The sequence below is a fragment of the Clarias gariepinus genome, chromosome 3 (assembly GCF_024256425.1).
Source record: "Clarias gariepinus isolate MV-2021 ecotype Netherlands chromosome 3, CGAR_prim_01v2, whole genome shotgun sequence".
Lineage (NCBI taxonomy): Eukaryota > Metazoa > Chordata > Actinopteri > Siluriformes > Clariidae > Clarias > Clarias gariepinus.
Genome location: NC_071102.1, coordinates 46,372,838 through 46,393,483, shown reverse-complemented (window position 1 = coordinate 46,393,483; position 20,646 = coordinate 46,372,838). Strand labels below are relative to the sequence as shown.

Genomic DNA, 20,646 nt, shown 5'->3' with positions numbered 1-20,646 from the left:
TTGTTATATCTTATACACCTTAGTGTTAGCATGCTGTGTTTCTGAGGCGTTAGCTAACTTATGCTTGGTATGTCTATTAGCTAGTTGCCTAGCAGCAAAATTCCCATGACAGTCCCAAGATTGTCAGGCAATTTAGAGCAGTAATTCTCGTTCGGATTTTTGTTTTTATATGAAAAAAGTGAACTCACATGCTACACAAGCAGTCATTATCAGCAAATTAAAATGCCAACATTTTTTCTGAGAATAATCCAGGGGTTGAATTCCGGAGACTCTTTATTAGAGCGTGGCCTTTACACTCGGAATGCTAACGCTGAATCGCTCTGTGTTTGTCTTTATAATCTTTAATTAGTGCTTCTCTCTGGAGGTATGTGAGGTCGAGGCCAGGTTCTTTTACTCCACACACACACACACACACACACACAAGCACACAGTGGAAATAAATATATCCACAATACTGTGTACTCTGCTGCCTTCCTTGTAATTCATTAACTTTTATCCATGTGTTTTATTTCTGTGAATTTCTCACACACGTGCGAGAATGCTGTACTGAGTACTCTGTACCTTTCAGTACTAGTGAAGGAGGCGTGGCCTCTGTACCTTTCAGTACTAGTGAAGGAGGCGTGGCCTCTGTACCTTTCAGTACTAGTGAAGGAGGCGTGGCCTCTGTACCTTTCAGTACTAGTGAAGGAGGCGTGGCCTCTGTACCTTTCAGTACTAGTGAAGGAGGCGTGGCCTCTGTACCTTTCAGTACTAGTGAAGGAGGCGTGGCCTCTGTACCTTTCAGTACTAGTGAAGGAGGCGTGGCCTCTGTACCTTTCAGTACTAGTGAAGGAGGCGTGGCCTCTGTCCCAGTCTCTCAGATCTCAGATTTTTTTCTGGCTCTGCCACGTTCAAACCTCTTCCCTTTATAATGAACTTTTTGTTTCTCAGATGATTAAAACATAATTTTGAGGAGTTTACTATTGAACCCAGAGCGTGTATAATACTTTATAATGTCTCTTTAGCCAGGAGTGTTTTATTATTGCAGGGCCACTTTCTTCTTGTGCTGCTCAGCATTTTTGTCTCCTCTTGACCCGCTCTCCTGCTGTCTTTTTCTCCCCTGTGTCACTTCCTGTCTGTCTGTCTGTGTGTGTGTGTGTGTGTGTGTGTGTGTGAGAGAGGAACGCTGCTCTCCTGCATAGAGAATGTCTCTGCTATGATGTCTATACAGCTTCAAAGGCCTGGATAATTGAAGCAGCATGCTGTTATTGTGTGTGTGTGTGTGTGTGTGTGTGTGTGTGTATGTGAGAGAGAGAGAGAGTGTTTTTTTCTCAGCAGGGTTACCATAGTGACAGGGGCAGCGTTTAACTCTGTCCTGTAAAATAAAAGGAAATGCACATTTTGAGTTAAATGTTGTGTGTAAGATGAGACTATAGAGCTGTTTCAGACTCAGTGCTCGGAGGCGGAGCTGCATGATGGACAGGGCAAACGCTAACCCTAACAGACCTTCATATCTACTGTTTCACTGGACACTTTCCCTTACAACTACATTAGCTAGGAGAGAGAGAGAGACAGCTGAAAGTTCACTGTTCCTGTAGATCCATCATTTCAACATAAGACATATAAAAAATTTTTTTTATAAAAGGTTGAAAAGAAGTAGCAGAGATTGTTAGAGTTTAGGGTGCATTAACATAGTTAGTAAGATTAGCTTGCAAAACTTTTTGCACTGTTACATGAGTTCTTTAATTTAAAGTTATTCATAACGCCGCTATGTTTCTAATCAGAGTGAAATATCACTGGACACTAGGGTGCGCTCTCTGGTGTGAGGCCGATACGATACGTATCTCGGTGCATTCTCAGTGATCTCATACGTTAGCAATACACATGCAGCAACTACAGACGTGATCTGATACGCTTCATGCCCCAGTCATGATGCGGTATGATTCAATACGATCTGATTCAACAACGTGTAATTCAATGTGACACAATATGATTGGATGATGCAAAGCAATGCTGCCATGCAATAAAGTGAGCTTGATCATTTACTAATTAGGAAGAATGAACACCTTTCACAAATTGGCCTTTTTCACACAGCAGCACTACAGCACACTTCTACTAGACCTGACTAACAAAGGTTAAAGGTTAAAAAGAGCGATTAAATGAAAATATTACAGAATACAGAATGAGCTCATGACTTTTTAAGCAGCAGGCAGGATAACTCACCACGAGCAGCAGAAAGAAAGTTCTATATGATGAGCAATAAAACATGGAGGAGGTTTTTGAAGCCTTGGTTCTCTGCAACACTGTAAGGCTGGATATCTTTCCAAATAAAGAATGCTGTTGCATCAGTTTATATCTTTGATCGAGCGGAGCTTTTGTCTAAAGGCACATGGAATGAACTTGCTATACTTTGCCCACCAATATTGGGGTAGGAGCCGGAGATGAATCCGAACGTGGCAGGGGTGCTGGGGCACTGGCATTGGCAGAAGCCTCCACAGTCACACTTCGCGTGAATACCAAAATACCTGAAGGGGAAACCTACCAAGCATGCATGCAGACCCGAGGCGGAAATCGAACCCTCGACCCTGGAGGTGCGAGGCCACATTACTAACCATTACACCATCATGCTGCTGGAATGAAAATATCCAAATATTAAAATACTGGGTCGGTCACTTTTCTAACTAAATGCAGAAATAGTCAAACAGAGAAGATTTATCAATGCAAGCTTGTAAAAAAGATAAACCATGATTTTATTTCTCCAAATTTGCATCGATTCACAGCTCACACCTACAAGAAACAGATACAAGCAACACAAGAGACTTGTGAATGTGATTTCAGCTTTTACTCATTTTTCATTGTACAAAAACACATGAAGACTAACTGCAAATAAAACTGTGCTAGCATGTACAATGCACAAAAGGAGTGTGCTGAGACTGTTAGTGCAAGAATTTCCTGATAGGCTTATAACAGGAGAAAGAAAAGAAAATTCCAGAGCTGGTCACTGTTCAGATCGAAAGCTGCAAAAAAGACAAAAGCGCTGCCTCTGGCCCTTTTCTCACCCTAATCACGAGCAGCAGCCGCCCTGCAGAGCAAATCGTCTCACTGTCGGGGATTTCCGTCCAGCACTTTTAGAGCAGATTTTTGAAAATGTGAGAAACACTGAGGTGAATAGATGGAAAGTTCTGATATTTTGTGCTGCTTGTCTGAGCTGGAAAAGAGTGATATAAATGTTTTTCTCCTTTGATCTTTAATCAGGTTTCAAGTGACATCATCTCATCCCATCTGAGGAGAGGTACACACATTTATTCCTACAGAGTCTGACTTATGATGTCTGGACTTGTGACAGCAAGAGTTTTCAGTAAGATAAGAGACATCTCATGTGACCTGGCTCTCTTTTATTCTTGTTGTGAACTTTTTTCTTTTAGCATAAATCACACACCCCCACACACACACACACACACACACATACACACACACACACACACACACACACACCTGGGATGCTGGGAATGAGCTCGGCTCTGTCTGTCTCTGCTCATTTGTTCCGCTTGCCATTTTATTGCTCCCCAGTTCACAGACACTAATTAGACACATCCTCAGCAGGTGCGTTCTTTCCCTCACTTCACTCTTACTGCCGTTACTTTTAGCTTGACCACTCCACCACCAAGGTGGGAAAGAAAGTCCACAGCTGTCTGTGCCCCTAACATGGGTATTACCTTGAATATGAAGGCCTGAAGTTCTTGATACCAGCAAAAGATCTGCACATTGGCATCTAACATGTGTTGGAGCGAGTATGATCCAAACAGAGGGTCAAGCCTCTTCCAAGCAGGTAGAAGCAGAGTGTGGGAATGACCCAATGATTACTAGACATTCCTTTTGTATCATGCTGTACCTCTTCTTATGGACAGAGAGCTTCTGACTGATATACTGCGATTGAGGCTTGGCTCCAACTCCACCACCTGGAGTTTTGGGGTCAACACTGCTCCAAATCTTGGTCCAATGATTATGTCTCCAATGTAAAGCAACCAAACCTATACCAGCCATCCCCAGGAACTACCTTACCTCTTTTTTTTTTTTTTTGTGAAGAGCTAAATTATAATTATAATAATAATTGCTGCAGTCTTAATAACTGTCCATGATCCACATGAAAGCCCAGGTACCACTCTTCCACCCAGTCTCACAGTTCTTGGGATTGGCAGTGAGCCCTGCCTGCCTTAAGAATCTTAGAACAGCCCTATGCAACTTTCTATGCAACTGCTCTATTACCCTTATTTTGAGAATGGGCTTGACATAAGGATAACCTTTATGTTGACCAAGACTTTATGGGGTTGAGCCCAAGACCAGGCCAGGTCATTACACATTCATGAGAAAAATCTGAACCACCATAATTGTGCCCAAATGACATGTAATCTAATGGTCCAATGAGGTCCATGCCACTTCAGGACGCTTTTTGGGTGCTGGACAGATTTACCGGGTGTACATCTTCACAAATACCTGGCGAAACACAATCCTGGAAAACACAAGTCTGAGTTAGGCTTGTGTTGTTGTTTTTTTTGCCCCAGATGCCCTGCCAACAGATAATGAAGAGCTGCCTGGAACATCATTTCTCCCTTGCTTTTTTTCTACTCAGTGGTAGAAGCAGAACTCTCAAATGATATTGAGACTCAGTAGCACTTCCCTAGACAATAACCCCTGCCCTGCATGCCACTACTGCAGGATCCATCATATTTCCTTGTAATTACTTAAAACCCCCTAACCAGCAAGTTCCCTAAATTAGTGTCTGGATGAGCCAGAGACTATTCTATACCTTCCCTCTGAAATTAATAATGACAAGCACCATGGGGTCAGGTTGAACATCTGTGCACACACCATTCATTCACTATTTTTTTGCAGTTAATTATAGCTTAAATTCTCCAAGGCATGGGATGAACTTGATCACATGATGCGGTATGTCTCTGCTTGATCGGGACAGCCTAAGATAGGAAAGAGATAGACAGAATGAGAGAAAGAGCAGGAAAGAGGAAGTTCTGCCTGTTACCTGTTTTACCACTATTTGGTAATCCACCAACTGGATTGTTCGAGTCAGTAACATTTGATTCTCCCAATGGTAGTCATGCAAAACAAACCATTCCAGTACCACCAGACTACTTCCTTGGCATTGCTGTCCTTTGCTAGCAACCACCAGCAATCGTGTAGTTGTTAAGTGAACATGAAGGGCTGCGGGCGCTTACAGAAGGTCAGTGCTTGGACCCGGATCCTCTGCTGTTCTGGGGTTTGCTCCGTGTACTGCAGGAGTGCATTTATTCAAGGACACTGTAACAGACAAAGACTAATTAGACACATTTTCATCAGGTGTGTGTTTGCTCTCGCACACCTGACTCTCCCTCCTCCTCAGAAATGAAAATAACGTAACGGCTGTAGATGTAATATAGAAGATAGAGCCGGGGGCAATGAGACGGAACATTGTTAAGTAGTGCACACTACAGGAGGGTTAATGAAACACAGCTGCAGGTTCGCTCTCTTGGCATCTTTTTATTAAACGGCTCAATAAACCGGCACTGTTTTCTCATTATTAACACGAGAACCCTGCTGAGAGCAACAGCCAATTTATAAATTATTAAATGCTGTTATTATTAAAGTACAGGATGGTGAAGGAGCCCGAGGGATGGGACGCACGCTGAATCTCACCACAGTAATGAGCTGAAGTGTGCTGCTGGGACAAGGAACTGGCCGAGCCTATTGCACACCCACCCGAGCATGAACTTTATCTATGGACAGACAAACTGAAGAAGCAAAAGAAAAGAGAAAATCTGACTTAAAAACAGTCTTAAAAGCAAAGTTTTTTAAAAGAAACCAAAAACAAACAGATATGATTGATGAAAAAATGTGAGGGAAAGCTCCAATAGCTGATATTAGGGGGCGTGGCCTAATATTCAATTTTCAATTACATTTTATTTGTATAGCGCTTTTAACAATTGTGATTGTTGCAAAGCAGACCAAGAAACTAAAGAGAGAGGATTAGAGAAAGAAGAGGAGAGAGCAGAAGTGAAGGAGAGATAACAGTTATGTATGTACAGCATCTAAACATACCAGTTCACCATAATACTCTACGTCCATGAGTCCCCCAGATCTGCTCCTTTAACTAAGGCTAATCTATTTACAATAATGCTTGGCTAAATAAATAGGTTTTTAGCCTAGAGTCAAACACTGAGACTGTGTCTCAGTCCCAAAGATTAATTGGAAGACTATTCCATAAATTTGGGGCTTTGTAAGAAAAAGCTCCGCCCCCAGCTGTAGTTTTCATATAAGCGGTACTGACAAGCAGCCTGCATCCTTTGATCGAAGTAGGCGTGGCGGATCGTAAGACACTAGCAAGAGTCAAGAGTAGTATTTTAAAATCGATTCTAAATTTCACAGGGAGCCAATGCAGTGTGGATAAGATAGGGGTGATGTGCTCGTATCCTCTGATTCTAGTGAGGACTCTTGTTGCTGCATTCTGGACTAACTGAAGCTTGTTTATACACCTAGTTATAGTAAAGTTACAAGCTAGTTGTAACGCCTTACCAGACACTAGGGCATTACAATAGTCCAACCTAGAGGAGATAAAAGCATGAACTAGTTTTTCTGCATCGTTTAATGACAATATCTTGGCAATATTTCTGAGGTGAAAGAATGCTGTCCTGATAATATTATCTACATGTGCTTCAAATAAGCGACTGGAATCTATAATCACACAGAGGTCTTCTGCAAATTCATCAACCTGTATATTAGATCCTGTACTGACACATTTTCTTAAACAGATAGTACCAGCAATAACAGAACCCCTGTTGAGAATAATTAATTCCTCACTCAACACTGGTTATGTTCCAAAATCTTTTAAATTAGCAGTTATTAAACCGATTATTAAGAAACCTGACCTCGACCCCTGTCAGCTGTCCAGTTACAGGCCAATATCAAACCTCCCCTTTATCTCTAAGATTCTGGAAAAGATAGTAGCGGAGCAGCTATGCTCGTATCTACATAGAAATGGCATACATGAACTGTATCAGTCAGGATTTAGGCCTCATCACAGTACAGAGACAGCACTCGTTAAAGTAGTAAATGACCTCCTATTGGCCTCTGATCAGGGTTGTGTAACTATGCTTGTATTACTTGACCTCAGTGCAGCTTTTAACACCATTGATCACGCTATTCTTCTTCACAGATTAGAAAATGTAGTAGGAATTAAGGGTACAGCCCTCTCCTGGCTCAGATCCTATTTGACCGATCGTTATCAGTATGTAGACTTAAATGGTGATTATTCTGCATGTTCTCTAGTGGAGTTTGGTGTTCCGCAGGGTTTAGTTTTAGGTCCACTTCTTTTTCCCCCTTACATGCTTCCTCTGGGCAACATAATCCGTAAGCATGGTATTAGTTTTCATTGTTATGCTGACGATACACAGTTATATGTCTCAGCAAAACCTGATGAGAAAAAACAGCTTACTAAAGTTGAGCAATGTGTAAAAGACATAAGAAATTGGATGCTAATTAACTTCCATCTGCTTAATCCGGATAAGACAGAAGTTCTAGTCATAGGACCGCATACAGCTAGGAGTAAAATTTTAGATCACACCGTAACTTTAGATGGCCTTTCTGTTCCATCAAATGCAACAGTGAAAGACCTTGGTGTGATTATTGATTCCAGCCTTTCATTTGAAGCTCATGTAGATAATATTACCAGGATAGCATTCTTTTACCTCAGAAATATTGCCAAGATAAGAAATATATTGTCGCTAAACGATGCAGAAAAACTAGTTCATGCTTTTATCATGTCTAGGTTAAACTATTGTAATGCCTTACTGTCTGGTTGTTCAGCTAAGTGCATAAACAAGCTTCAGCTAGTCCAGAATGCAGCAGCGAGAGTCCTCACTAGAACCAGAAGATATGAGCACATCACCCCTATCTTATCTTTACTGCATTGGCTCCCTGTGAAATTTCGCATTGCTTTTTTGATACCTGAGTGAACTGCTAGTGTCTTTAATTAACCTAGTTAACCCAGTGTAAGTATGTATCCAATGATGTAAACATTAAAGCACTTTTTGTAAGTCGCTCTGGATAAGAGCGTCTGCCAAATGCCTAAATGTAAATGTAAATGTGTCTTACGATCCGCCACGCCTACTTCGATCAAAGGATGCAGGCTGCTTGTCAGTACCACGTATTATGAAAACTACAGCTGGGGGCAGAGCTTTTTCTAACAAAGCCTCAAAATTATGGAATAGTCTTCCAAATAGTGTTCAGGACTCAGACACAGTCTCAGTGTTTAAGTCCAGGCTAAAAACCTATTTATTTAGCCAAGCATTTTTATAAATAGATTAGCCTTAGGTAAAGGAGCAGATCTGGGGAACTCATGGACGTAGAGTATTATGGTGAACTGGTATGTTTAGATGCTGTCTTCCTCACTCTCATTGATCACTCAGGTTTGCTGACGGTGAGGTGATTGGTTGCTTTACATCTCAGTTCCCCCTCATGTTTGTGTTTCCTTCTGGCTCTCCCTTTTAGTTATGATGTTATAGTTAGTCCTGCCGGAGTCTCTGCTTGCACTCTACAGTTTATATACATTCACATTATACATTGTGTGACTGTGACCATACCTAACTGCCATCTCTCCTCTTCTTTTCTTTCTCCCCCTCTTTCTCTTTTCTCTCTCCCCCTCCCTGTCTCCCCCTTTCACTCTTTCTCCCTCTCTGTCGAGCTACACATGTCATTCCTGAGCTGCCAGTGATCCAGACTCCCTCTGCCCTCCGGACCTGTCTGACCCATCCTGGTGCCCCGCTTCTGGTTGGAGATCTCGTCACATGGATGCCCCGTGTGTCTCTTTGGGATGGGTCTGGTGTCTGGGGATGATTCTCTCTACCTAGAAGATGGTTCTGGCCTTGACTGGTGTTGGCAACTGTTTCTCTGGGGACTTGACAGTTCGATAGTTCAGGACTGGAACTTCTTACAAGTCTACCTGGGTCTTCAATAACTACCTGGACTCCATATTAACATCACTTAACATCAACTGTTATAGCTGAACTGCCTCCCACCCTACACACTGCATAAATGCAGATCATTAACTGCTTTCTGTTTCACCCAGATGAGGATGGGTTCCCTGTTGAGTCTGGTTCCTTTCAAGGTTTCTTCCTATTACCATCTCAGGGAGTTTTTCCTTGCCACTGTCGCCCTCAGCTTGCTCACCAGGGACAAACTGACCATTTTGATTCATACACATTCACATTTCATACAAACTTAAATAATTCTTTTGATTGTGTAAAGCTGCTTTGCGACAATGATAATTGCTAAAAGCGCTATACAAATAAAATTGAATTGATTTGAATTTACTGTTGCACTAGATAGAACAGAAAGGCCATCTAAAGTTAAAGTGTGATCGAAAATCTTGCTTTTGTCACAAACTGGTTGCTGGTGCATGCGTGTCATAGTTGCAGAGGCTGAGACGAGGACTTCAATAATAGTCTTACTTAATGATATATTAAAGCGAAAACCAAACCACAAGCTCTTTTCTTAGAGCACTTAAGAATCTTTAATAAAACACTTCTCAAAACAACCATCACAAAAAACATAACTAATGCTAGACACCATACCATTCTAAAACAGGCTATTTATGATCTAACTAATCAAACTAATGAGTCTACTTGGTTCAGGTGAGTGCTCCCATCACCTGACCGAGGTGCCTTGTGGGAAATGAAGTCCAAAGCAAAGAAACTATGACAGAAAATACAAAACGAGGCTGGGCGTTTGGCGCCCTCTAGGTTTTAACCATTGCAGCTTCTAGCTGCATGTGGTCTTATGACTAGATTCTTCTGTCTTATCTGTGTTAATTAACATCCAGTGTCTTATGTCCTGCACTCATCTGGTTTGGCTGAGACGTATAATGTTGTGTCATTAGCCTAACAATGAAAACTAATACCATGCCCACAAATTATGTTGCACAGAGGAAGCATGTAAAGAGAAAAAAGCAGTGGTGCTAAAACCGAACCCTGCGGAACACCAAACTCCACTAGAGAAAAGGCAGAATAGTCACCATTTAAATCTAACAACTGATAACGATCAATAGGATCTGAGCCAGGAGTCGAATAGGATCTGAGCCAGGAGAGGGTGGATCTATTAATTCCTACTACATTTTCTAATCTGTGAATTATGTGAAGAATACTACTGTATAATCAATGGTGTCAAAAGCTCTCAAGAAGTCGGGTTACAAAAGTATAGTGACTGAACCCTGATCAGAGGCCAACAGGAGGTGATTTACTACAAGTGTTGGGGAAGTTGTTCAAAAAATCATCTACTACAAATGACTAATTACTACTTAAAATTGTCATTTATGGATAGATTCCTGATTATTACATGTAAAAAGTAATCAGACTACCAATTAAAAGTTAATCAAGTTACTTTAAAAACATCTGTCTCTACATGCGCCTGTGATGGGCTGCGGCTCAACCTGTGGTCGCTCCTTGCTTACTCCGTAGACTCCCTACATAGGCAGCCTCCCCCTCTGCAGGTGCACAATGTGCGAAGCACCGCAAGGTCGGGCAGGCTGGCGATAATTAATCTTAACGGATCTCTGACTTTCTTCTCATTAAAAATCCCTTATTTAACTCTCTCCTTCTCCATTAAAAAAATAAAATAAATCACCCCTTTCTCCTAAGACCTCGCCTTGTGTCCATGTGTCTATGGTGCCCCCCGTGCAAAAAGAGTGAACCCGTTACAACATCAAATGTAAAAACTACAAAGCTCTCCAATGATTGATTAAAGCGTGTACTCGTTAACTGATGCTGCCGCGCAAAACGTGATTTTAAAAGGCATTTTGATTCATTTTTAAACACTTTTGTAATGCTAGTGCTGTAATGTTATTGACATTAGTAACTGTAATCAAATTACATGCCTTTAAAATGTAACGCATTACATTACTGCATTATTAGGTAAAGTAATTAGATTACAGTAATGCGTTAGACAGTAACACATTATATACAACTCTGTTTACTACTTTAACGAGCGCTGTCTCTGTACTGTGATGAGGCCTAAATCCTGACTGATACAGTTCATGTATGCCATTTCTATGTATATATGAGCATAGCTGCTCCGCTACTATCTTTTCCAGAATCTTAGAGATAAAGGGGAGGTTTGATATTGGCCTGTAACTGGACAGCTGACAGGGGTCGAGGTCAGGTTTCTTAATTATTGGTTTGATAACTGCTAATTTAAAAGATTTAGATAATATTTTGTAATTGGCAGCCCTCTAGCTGTGTGTTTAACAATGTGTGCTTAAGCAAGAGACTAAATTTGCAAAAACCTGAGCAAACACACACACACACACACACACACACAAGCCTCTAATCCTGATTCATTACCCAAACTATGTTTCTGCAAAGTTTGTTTACTCAAAGTCTTTAATGAAACAATAACAACAGGGGTTCTGGTCACGCGCACACACACGCAAATTCAAACACACACACACACACACACACACACACACACACACACACACACACACACACACACACACACAAAATAATGTTTTTAATGAGGGATAACCGGAACACCAAATACATTCCTTCTGAAGTGATAAAATGCTCTAACAGTTAGTGTGTGTGTGTGTGTGTGTGTGTGTCATGCTTTCTGTTCATAAACACATCTGTTCTTTTGTAATAGTGAACATAACAAAATGTTAAAATTATCAAAAAACTCTCTCTCTCTCTCTCTCACACACACACACACACACACACACACAGAATGTAAAAGTGCATCAGTGGATGTTGTGATGTGTCTCTTTTACCTGCAGAAACCTTCACTCTGTCTCCCCTTCCTCTGTGTCTTCATACACCCTATCATCCCTCCCAGACCCAGACTCCTTCTCCTCTCTACCACTAGAGACTGCGACTGAAACTTTCCTCTCCTCTCTCTTCTCATCCATAGATCTCCTTTGCCCGCTGTCATCTAAACCAAGGAAGACGTCTTCTCTCTTTTATTTCCCAAATTCTTGAAAGAACTGTTTATAACCAAATGTCTCTTTATCTCTCACAGAACAACCTTAATGACCCAAACCAATCTGGATTCAAAGTGGCACATTCCACAGAGACTGCCCTTTTGTCAGTCACTGAGAAGCTCCATGCTGCTAGATCTGCTAAACTGTCATCTGTCCTCATCCTCCTGGACCTGTCAGCTGCATTTGACACGGTGAACCACAAGATTCTGTTATCTATTCTTGCAAGCCTTGGAATTTGTGGAACAGCGTGGCAATGGTTTGCTTCTTACCTAGAAGATAGGTCATATGAGGTAACATGTAGGGGATCTACATCTGCCCCATGTAGACTCTCTACTGGTGTCCCGCAGGGCTCAGTACTTAGTCCTCTTCTGTTCTCCCTCTATACCTGGTCTCTTGGTAAGGTCATATCATTGCATGGATTTTCATACCATTGTTATGCAGATGACACCCAACTTTCTTTCTCCTTTCCTCCCTCTGACACTCAGGTTTCCACCCGGATCTCAGCATGTCTGGCGGACATCTCATTCTGGATGGCTGCTCATCAGCTGAAGCTCAATCTCAGTAAAACCGAACTGTTGTTTATCCCTTGTGACTCATCCCCAGGTCAAGACCTTGTGATATCCCTGGACAACAACCAAATCACTTCTTCAGCCACCACCAACATTCTTGGGGTAACCGTGGACAATCATCTGTCATTTTCCCCACACATCGCTAACCTTACTCGCTCTTGTCGATTTCTTCTTTACAATATCAAAAGAATTCGCCCATTTCTTTCTTCACAGGCTACTCAGGTGCTTGTTCAGTCCCTTGTTATTTCAAGACTGGACTACTGCAACTCACTCCTGGCAGGCCTGCCTCTGTCCACGATTCGTCCTCTGCAACTGATCCAGAATGCAGCAGCACGTCTTGTTTTTAACCTCCCCAAGTTCTCCCACACCACCCCACTCCTCCGCTCCCTGCACTGGCTTCCTGTAGCTGCCCGCATCAAATTAAAAACACTGATGCTTGCCTACAAAGCTAAAAATGGCCCATCACCCACTTACCTCTCTGCGCTAATTACACCACGCACTGCACCACGTTCCCTTCGATCCTCCAGCACTGCTCGACTCATCCCACCATCTCTCAGGGATCGAGGGCGGCATTCATCCAGGCTCTTTTCTGTTCTGGCACCTAGGTGGTGGAATGAACTTCCTCTAGATGTCCGTACATCAGAGACTTTGACTATCTTTAAACGACGACTCAAGACGCATCTGTTTCTCCAGTACTTGGACCCCCCCCCCCCCCCTTTAAAAAAAATAAATAAAAAAAACACAACTTCTTCCTAGTTGTGTTGGACTAATGGTACTTAGTTATTAACCCAGTTAACCCAGTGTAAGTATGTATCCAATGATGTAAACATTAAAGCACTTTTTGTAAGTCGCTCTGGATAAGATGTGATGCTAATGCACATTGTCTTCTTTGTTTGATGATTTGTGTGTTAGAAGTCTGTGTGTGTGTTAGAAGTCTGTGTGTGTGTGTGTGCGTGTGTGTGTGTCTATCCATCTGTCTGTCTGTATATCTGTAATAAACTAGACAGGAAAAGAGATGGGAGGAGAGAGAGAGAGAAAATACACAGCTTGCTGTCGCCATCTGTTGGTAACATGGTGCATACACATGCAAAGGCACACTCACACACACACACTCACACACTCACACACACACACTCACACACACAGAGTAAGTTGATAAAATAGTTGTGTTTGGACTCTGACCTTGCACCAAGAAGCCTGAGCACAGCTGTGTGTGTGTGTGTGTGTGTGTGTGTGTGTGTGTGTGTGTGTGTGTGTGTGTGTTGTGTAGCTGAACTGATTTTAAAAGAGGTTAATGCACCCATTAAAGCTGCAGCCCTGATGGTACCGAAAGTACCGTCACACTGGACCTCAGGATCACAGCTCACCCAGAGCGCAGTGCTGCAGGGTGTTTCTTGTTTTGTTTTCTGTTTAAAAAAAAAAAATCTCAACACATACACATACACACACACACACACACACACACACACACACACACAGAAGAAAAGATTTAGATTTAAACTCTAAAGTTAAGGTCTAAAGAGCGAGGAGCTCCAGGGGCGTCACCATGGCGAGTCGGCACGGCATTTTGGCAAACCTTTCTGGCCCAGTGAGAAGGGGAACCGGTTTCCATGGTAACAAGACGTCTCCATGCCGACGGCTGAAACGGTGGACGTCTGCTTTCAAAGGCCCGTTTGTGTCCGGAGAGAAAAGTTGACCTTAAAGAGACAGACACACACACACACACAGACACACACACACACACACACAGACACAGACACACACACACACACACAGACACACACACACACACACACTAACGTGCACACATACACACACACACACGCATACACACAGACACACACACACACACACACAGACACACACACACACACACACTAACGTGCACACATACACACACACACAGACACACACACTAACGTGCACACATACACACACACGCAGACACACACACACTAACGTGCACACATACACACACACAGACAGACACACACACACACACACACACACACACACAGACATTTTTCTTTATTAAACATGAATCAGTCTCTAGTGGAGAGAATTCGAGGTGCAGGAGGATGAAATGTGGATCTCCTTCATTCAGTTCTTTGCTGAATAAATAAAACAAACAACAACAGAAACGAGGAACCCAACTGGAACCTGACCTGAGTGTGAACATGAAAACACAACGGACACGAGACAAACGTGCAGCCCGCAGACACGTGAAAAGATCTCAACACTGTGCTAAATCAGACAGCTGCTTGTGTGTGTGTGTGTGTGTGTGTGTGTGTGTGTGTGTGTGTGTGGTGTTCTCTCTCACACTGCACTGACCCCTGGTACACCTGACCCTGAAGCCGTACCTGTGCTCAGTACCTCATATATTCTAGATTTGTTACACATTTAGTGAAATATTTTAAGCTGTTTTTTGTTTTAGTTTAGTTTGTTCAGTTGGTCCAAAGTTCTCTTATTTAGATGAAAGTAATGTTTGCATTTCATTTGGAAATCACGGTCCAGGAGTCTCAGATTTAGAGACATTCACGAGCTGTAATCATTTACAGTAAATTAAACCTAAAAAGGCTGAAAAATTTTACTATTCGCGCGATAAATCTACAACATGTGACGGTTTCACTCTTTAAATTTAATTCTCAACAACTTTTTATGATAAAAATCTTTTGATGCAACATGTAGTGTAAATATAAACTCATAAGGTAGCAGTGTTGTGGTTTTATTATTTAAAAATATATTTTTAAAAGTTTGTGATTTTTCATAAAACCAATTAGATGTTTCCTGAATGTAATCCTCCTTCAATGAATAAATAAATAAATAATACAGTTTTTGCCAGTTGCTTGAACACTATAAACCCATGTTTAGACTAAAGTAACACAACTTGAAGTTTTTGTTACCATACCTCAAACACATGTACCCATACCTCAAACACATGTACCCATACCTCAAACACATATACCCATACCTCAAACACATGTACCCATACCTTAAACAAAAGCGCTGCTTTGCACTCTAGTTGCAATTATGCAACACACTTACTCCTTTATGCAACACACATGGTCCTGCATACTACACTCTATTTCATACATAAGACACTTCGTTTAAAAATGAAATCTCAGGGTGCCATTTGGAAAACACATGTATCCAAAAAACAAAACACATCGCGTAATTGCAACCACTCAAATACACATCTAAAGGCACTTACTTGCAAAACTGAACACCAATTAGCCAACTACAAAAGACGCCAACGCCATTGTGGACCTAGTGAGGGCAGACAATGCCATCCGTCTCCACCAGCTATGAAAGAAAATACTTGCAGACAGGCAAGTGTTCAACAACATAAACCATGTGAACATCACCACCATCAGACGCATCTTGGGAAAACACAGCATCACCATGAAGCAGCTGACGGGTAAGTGTAACTGTCCTTTACATTTACAATACAGTATTGGTGAAATCCAGTAGCAGCTGAATATGTACCATATCACTACCACATGGATCCATTCTGAGAGCTACACAGGTACCTGTGTGATGGAGTGAGGGTTCTGTATGTGTAGCACTGTAGTACAGTAATATGTTCTCTTCTCTTTCTACAGAGAATCTTTGACAAAGGAATGTTAGGTTTTGATAGCAGAGTTTCAACTTGGCACAGATGTGAATGGTATATTTCCCAGTGTTGTGTCATGTTTACTTGTGTTTAGAGTTTTGGCACAATGAGCGAAGTTTTGCAAAATGTGTTCAAGCAACGGCCAAAAACTGTAATAATAATAATTATTAATAATAAATAACAACAACAATAATAATAACAATAATAAATAACAATAATAATAATAAATAACAATAATAATAATAACAATAATAATAATAATAATAATAAATAATTATGATAAAAAATAATTTATTAAAGAAAAAAAATTATGAAGAATATATATTTTTAGCTTGTTACTTTCCACCATTGATGTCACACTGTGTGTGTGTGTGTGTGTGTGTGTGTGCGCGCGCGCGCGTGTAGTAGTACTGTAGGAGTCAATGAAAGCATGTGACTGTGAAAAAAGCTTCTTCTGTTCCTGCACTGCCGCCGCTATCCCAGCATGCACTGGGCCCTCCATCATATGGACAGCAGGGCAAAAACAATAGAGCAGTTCTTCTCTCAGACCACACACACACACACACACACACACACACTCGGGTCAAATGAGGACAAATGTTTGTTTCATCAGACTTTAACCAGAGGGAATCTGAGAGGAAAGAAAGAAAAACTAGAGTAAGAAGAAAAGGTACAAAGAGAGAGAAAAATAAGAATGATGAGGGAAAAAAATAAAAGAAAGAGTAAAAAACGAATAGCAGGAAAAAGTGATAAGGGGGTGAGAAGAAGAAGGAATAGAGGGATTTAAAATAAAATAGAAATAAATGAAAAACAATTCCACAAAAGAAAGAAAATTATTTATAATAGAATCAAATTTGTTTATTTTACTGAAAATTTTTAATTACTTTTATTTTTATTGTTGTTTTTTTCTTAATAATGATTAAAATAATAATAATAATAATAATAATAATAATAATAATGATCAATAAAAGAAAGAAAAGAAATACTTGAAATGAAATGAAACCTCACCATGTCACAGATTACCTCTCACTCTCTCTCTCTCACACACACACACACACACACACACACACACAGACAGTGCAATTAGTATTCCTTCAGCTTTAACAACATTCCCGCTAAAACAAAACACACTAATTAGCATTCTGAAAGTACACACACACACTCACACACAGACACACACACACACACACACACACACACACACACACATTATATGCTAAACTTTATAGGATTTACACACTTTATAGAAATTTTACAAACACACTCATAGGCTTTATATACATACACACTTTACATAACACACACACACACACACACACACACACACACGTTATACATGACACACATCTCTACACTTTATAGACATTTTATAAGAACTGACATGGTTTATAAACACTTGATACACACGTCCCACACCATGCACATGCGCAGTCACACCCTGAACACACACCTCTGGTGAGCATGCCTCTGATTGGTCCATTCATTTGATTGGCAGTGCAAGTGGGCGGGGACACACAGGCTAATCTTATAAACTCTTTCTCTCTTTGGTTCTTTGGTAACTATTGCTCTCATTTACAATTTCCACACACACACACACACACACACACACACACCACCCTGTTGTCCTGCTCTCCGCTCTGCTCTCTGGTGAGTTCTTTATTTTTCCTCTCTGAGGTTTTATAATGTAAAGTTTCTCTAATAAAGACGTGTATTAGTGATTACAGAACTATCAGTAGTGTGACCTTATAAAACCTTCACACTGCACAACACACACACACACACACACACACACACACACACACAGCAACACAATCAGTAAAATAACATAAATACAGCTAATTAATTAAAAAAGTTATTAAAAGATGATTTAACTTAACGTGCAACAAAAACACGATGACGTGACCCAGTTGGGAATCATTTTATACATTTTCCGATATAAAGAAATTTTTAAAACTACACATAAGAAGTTACATTAAGCCTGGATTAAGGTGTTAAAGCTTTGAAGTGTGTGTGTGTGTGTGTGTGTGTGTGTGTGGTTTTATTTTGAATTCAATTTTATATCATCTGTTGATAAACACATTGTTTTTATTTATTATATTTCTGTTATTAATGAAACTCTCTCTCTCTCTCTCTCTCTCTGCGCTGGAGTGTGTAACCATGTCGGATTTAGAGAACTGCATGAACACCATCATTCACATCTTCCACAAATACTCGGACCGAGAGGGAGACAAGAACACGCTGAAGAAGAGCGAGCTGAAGGAACTACTCACACACGAACTGCCCTCGTTCACAGAGGTGCACACACACACACACACACACACACACACACACACACACACACCTCTAGTGAGAAATTATTTTATACTCATTTACATAAGGTTTTTGTTTTGTTTTGTAAATTTGAATTTAAAAGAATGTAGTTGTAAAAGTAACTAGTTGGGATCATCATTTAAGGTTTTTTAGTTTGTTGGAATGATGAGTATTTGTATCAGAACAGCTTAGCCCCGCCTCCCAGCCACAGGGCGTGGTCTGGAGGAGCTTCCTTAGTGATCCCTTAATCTTCATCTTCTCCACAGAGTGTCCAGAAACACACCTGAGATAAGCTGTACATCAGGAACACCTGTCACCTGTCTGTGTCTCTCTCTGTGTCTCTCTCTGTGTCTCTCCGTCTGTCTCTCTGTCTGTCTGTCTCTCTGCAGCACATTAAGGACCAGTCTTCATTTGATTCCCTGATGGAGGGTCTCGACACCGATGGAGACGCCGAGTGCGACTTCCAGGAGTTCATGACCTTTGTCACTATGGTGACCATCTGCTGCCACGTGTTCTTTCACGAGGACGAATGAGATGAAGAGGAAGAGGAAGAGGAGCAAGCTGGAAATTTAACTGGAGTTTATTAGTAGTAATAGTGTAACATCATAGAATCACAACTCATAACATTATTATTATTATTATTGCTGTTGTTGTTTCTGTGTTTTTTGACTTGGTTATGTTGATTTGCTGAATTCCTTCAATGAAACTGGGCTGGACTGAGAGGCTTCAGCTGGTTTGAACTAGTTCTTACTGGGTTTTGCTGGTTTGTTCCCATTGTTGGCAAGTTGTTATTGGTTCTGGCTAGGTTGGATTTATAGTAACTGGTTATGACTGGTGAATCTGACCGGTTCTATCTAGTTGTGAATGGATTTGAGTGAATTGTAATAAAGTTACTATTGTTTGTTAGTTTTTTGGTCTGGTGTTTGGACTAGTTTTAACTTGTTTGCACTGACTGGATTTGACTGGTTTAAACTGGTCTTGACTGCCTAATAATAGGTCATTGAAGGTTCTTCAAATCAAACATAAAAGGAATTTATCATGAATTATTGCTGTTGTTGTTGTTTTATCCAACTATACATTTTTAACCATATTTGCTAACGTTTATTTATTTATATGAAAAATTAAAGAAATTAAAATGAATGTAGTGGCTGGACATCATAACCTTACTTTCTGTAAAATGAATGGATTTTAGTACGGCATGAAATTTCTCTCTGTGAGTTGTGATTTTTTTTTTCAGTTGGACTAAAACATACAATACAAGCTTAAGTTACTTAATGAAAACTAATTTAAACTAAAACCTTATTAATTTATGTCTCTGTGGAATCCAAGTTCACAAGGTTCACTTTTAATGCTGATGTGAAATAGAACTAGCATCGCTAACTTGCTACGCCTGACACATACAGGCCTTTATTGTAACCAACAATAAAATGATTTCAACACGTCTCTTTGTCTCTCTCTTTGTCCATTCATCTGTCCATCATGGACACACTCGAGGGATCGGTTTCTATCAGAACTATTGATGATGATAATGAAGAGAAGTCAGTCAGAGACAGATTCATTTAATAATCACCACCATCATCATGTTGTTGCTGTGAAGTGTGTAGTGACCTGCAGGGGGCAGTGTTGTCTCAGTGTAGAGAGGGAGGCCATGTAGTGCACTAGAGGCTGAGACTGTACTGCATAGAGATCTTATAGAGAGCATTTCTATAAGAGCTAGATTTCCTGAGCTCCAGTGAATTCACCTTTAATGTGATCGAGCAACCAGTGAAAAACAAATAAAAACTTTTAAAGAGGAAATAAAACCCTAACCTGGCTGCGTAAGTATGCACACTGAGAGTGGAGGTAACATTAATCTTTACTCCCTTCACACATCTCCATTTAGATTGTTTTGTTCCACTCTTCTTTGCAGAAACACTCCAGATCTATCAGACAGTCAGGTGATATACATAACTCTCCTGTTGCGGGATTGGACTACAGTCCAGAAGGTCCCAGGTTCAGACCTCAGCACCACCAAATTGCCAGTGTTGGTGGCTCTGACCCTCCTCTGCTCAAATGTATAATGAGATAAAAATGTTAGTCGCTCTGGATAAGGGCGTCTGCCAAATGCTGAAAATGTTGTGCTTCGGGTTGTTATCTAGCTGGAGTTTAGATTAGGT

General features: G+C 40.8%; 1 protein-coding gene and 1 long non-coding RNA gene across 2 annotated transcripts; one reads left to right on the top strand and one right to left on the bottom strand.

Moving 5' to 3' along the window:
• Positions 1–15,390: 15,390 nt before the first annotated feature.
• On the bottom strand, positions 15,391–15,897 carry LOC128518340 (uncharacterized). Its single transcript, XR_008357713.1, has 2 exons — positions 15,560–15,897; positions 15,391–15,496 (listed from the first exon to the last, which is right to left on the bottom strand). It is a non-coding gene; the product is annotated as an uncharacterized LOC128518340 (long non-coding RNA).
• A 1,862-nt stretch (positions 15,898–17,759) lies between these two features.
• s100b (S100 calcium binding protein, beta (neural)) lies at positions 17,760–19,933 on the top strand. The gene is made up of 3 exons (XM_053491551.1): positions 17,760–17,827; positions 18,329–18,475; positions 18,880–19,933. The coding sequence occupies exons 2-3, from the start codon at positions 18,338–18,340 to the stop codon at positions 19,021–19,023; spliced, it is 282 nt and encodes a 93-aa protein (XP_053347526.1). The 5' UTR covers positions 17,760–17,827; positions 18,329–18,337; the 3' UTR covers positions 19,024–19,933.
• Positions 19,934–20,646: the final 713 nt, after the last annotated feature.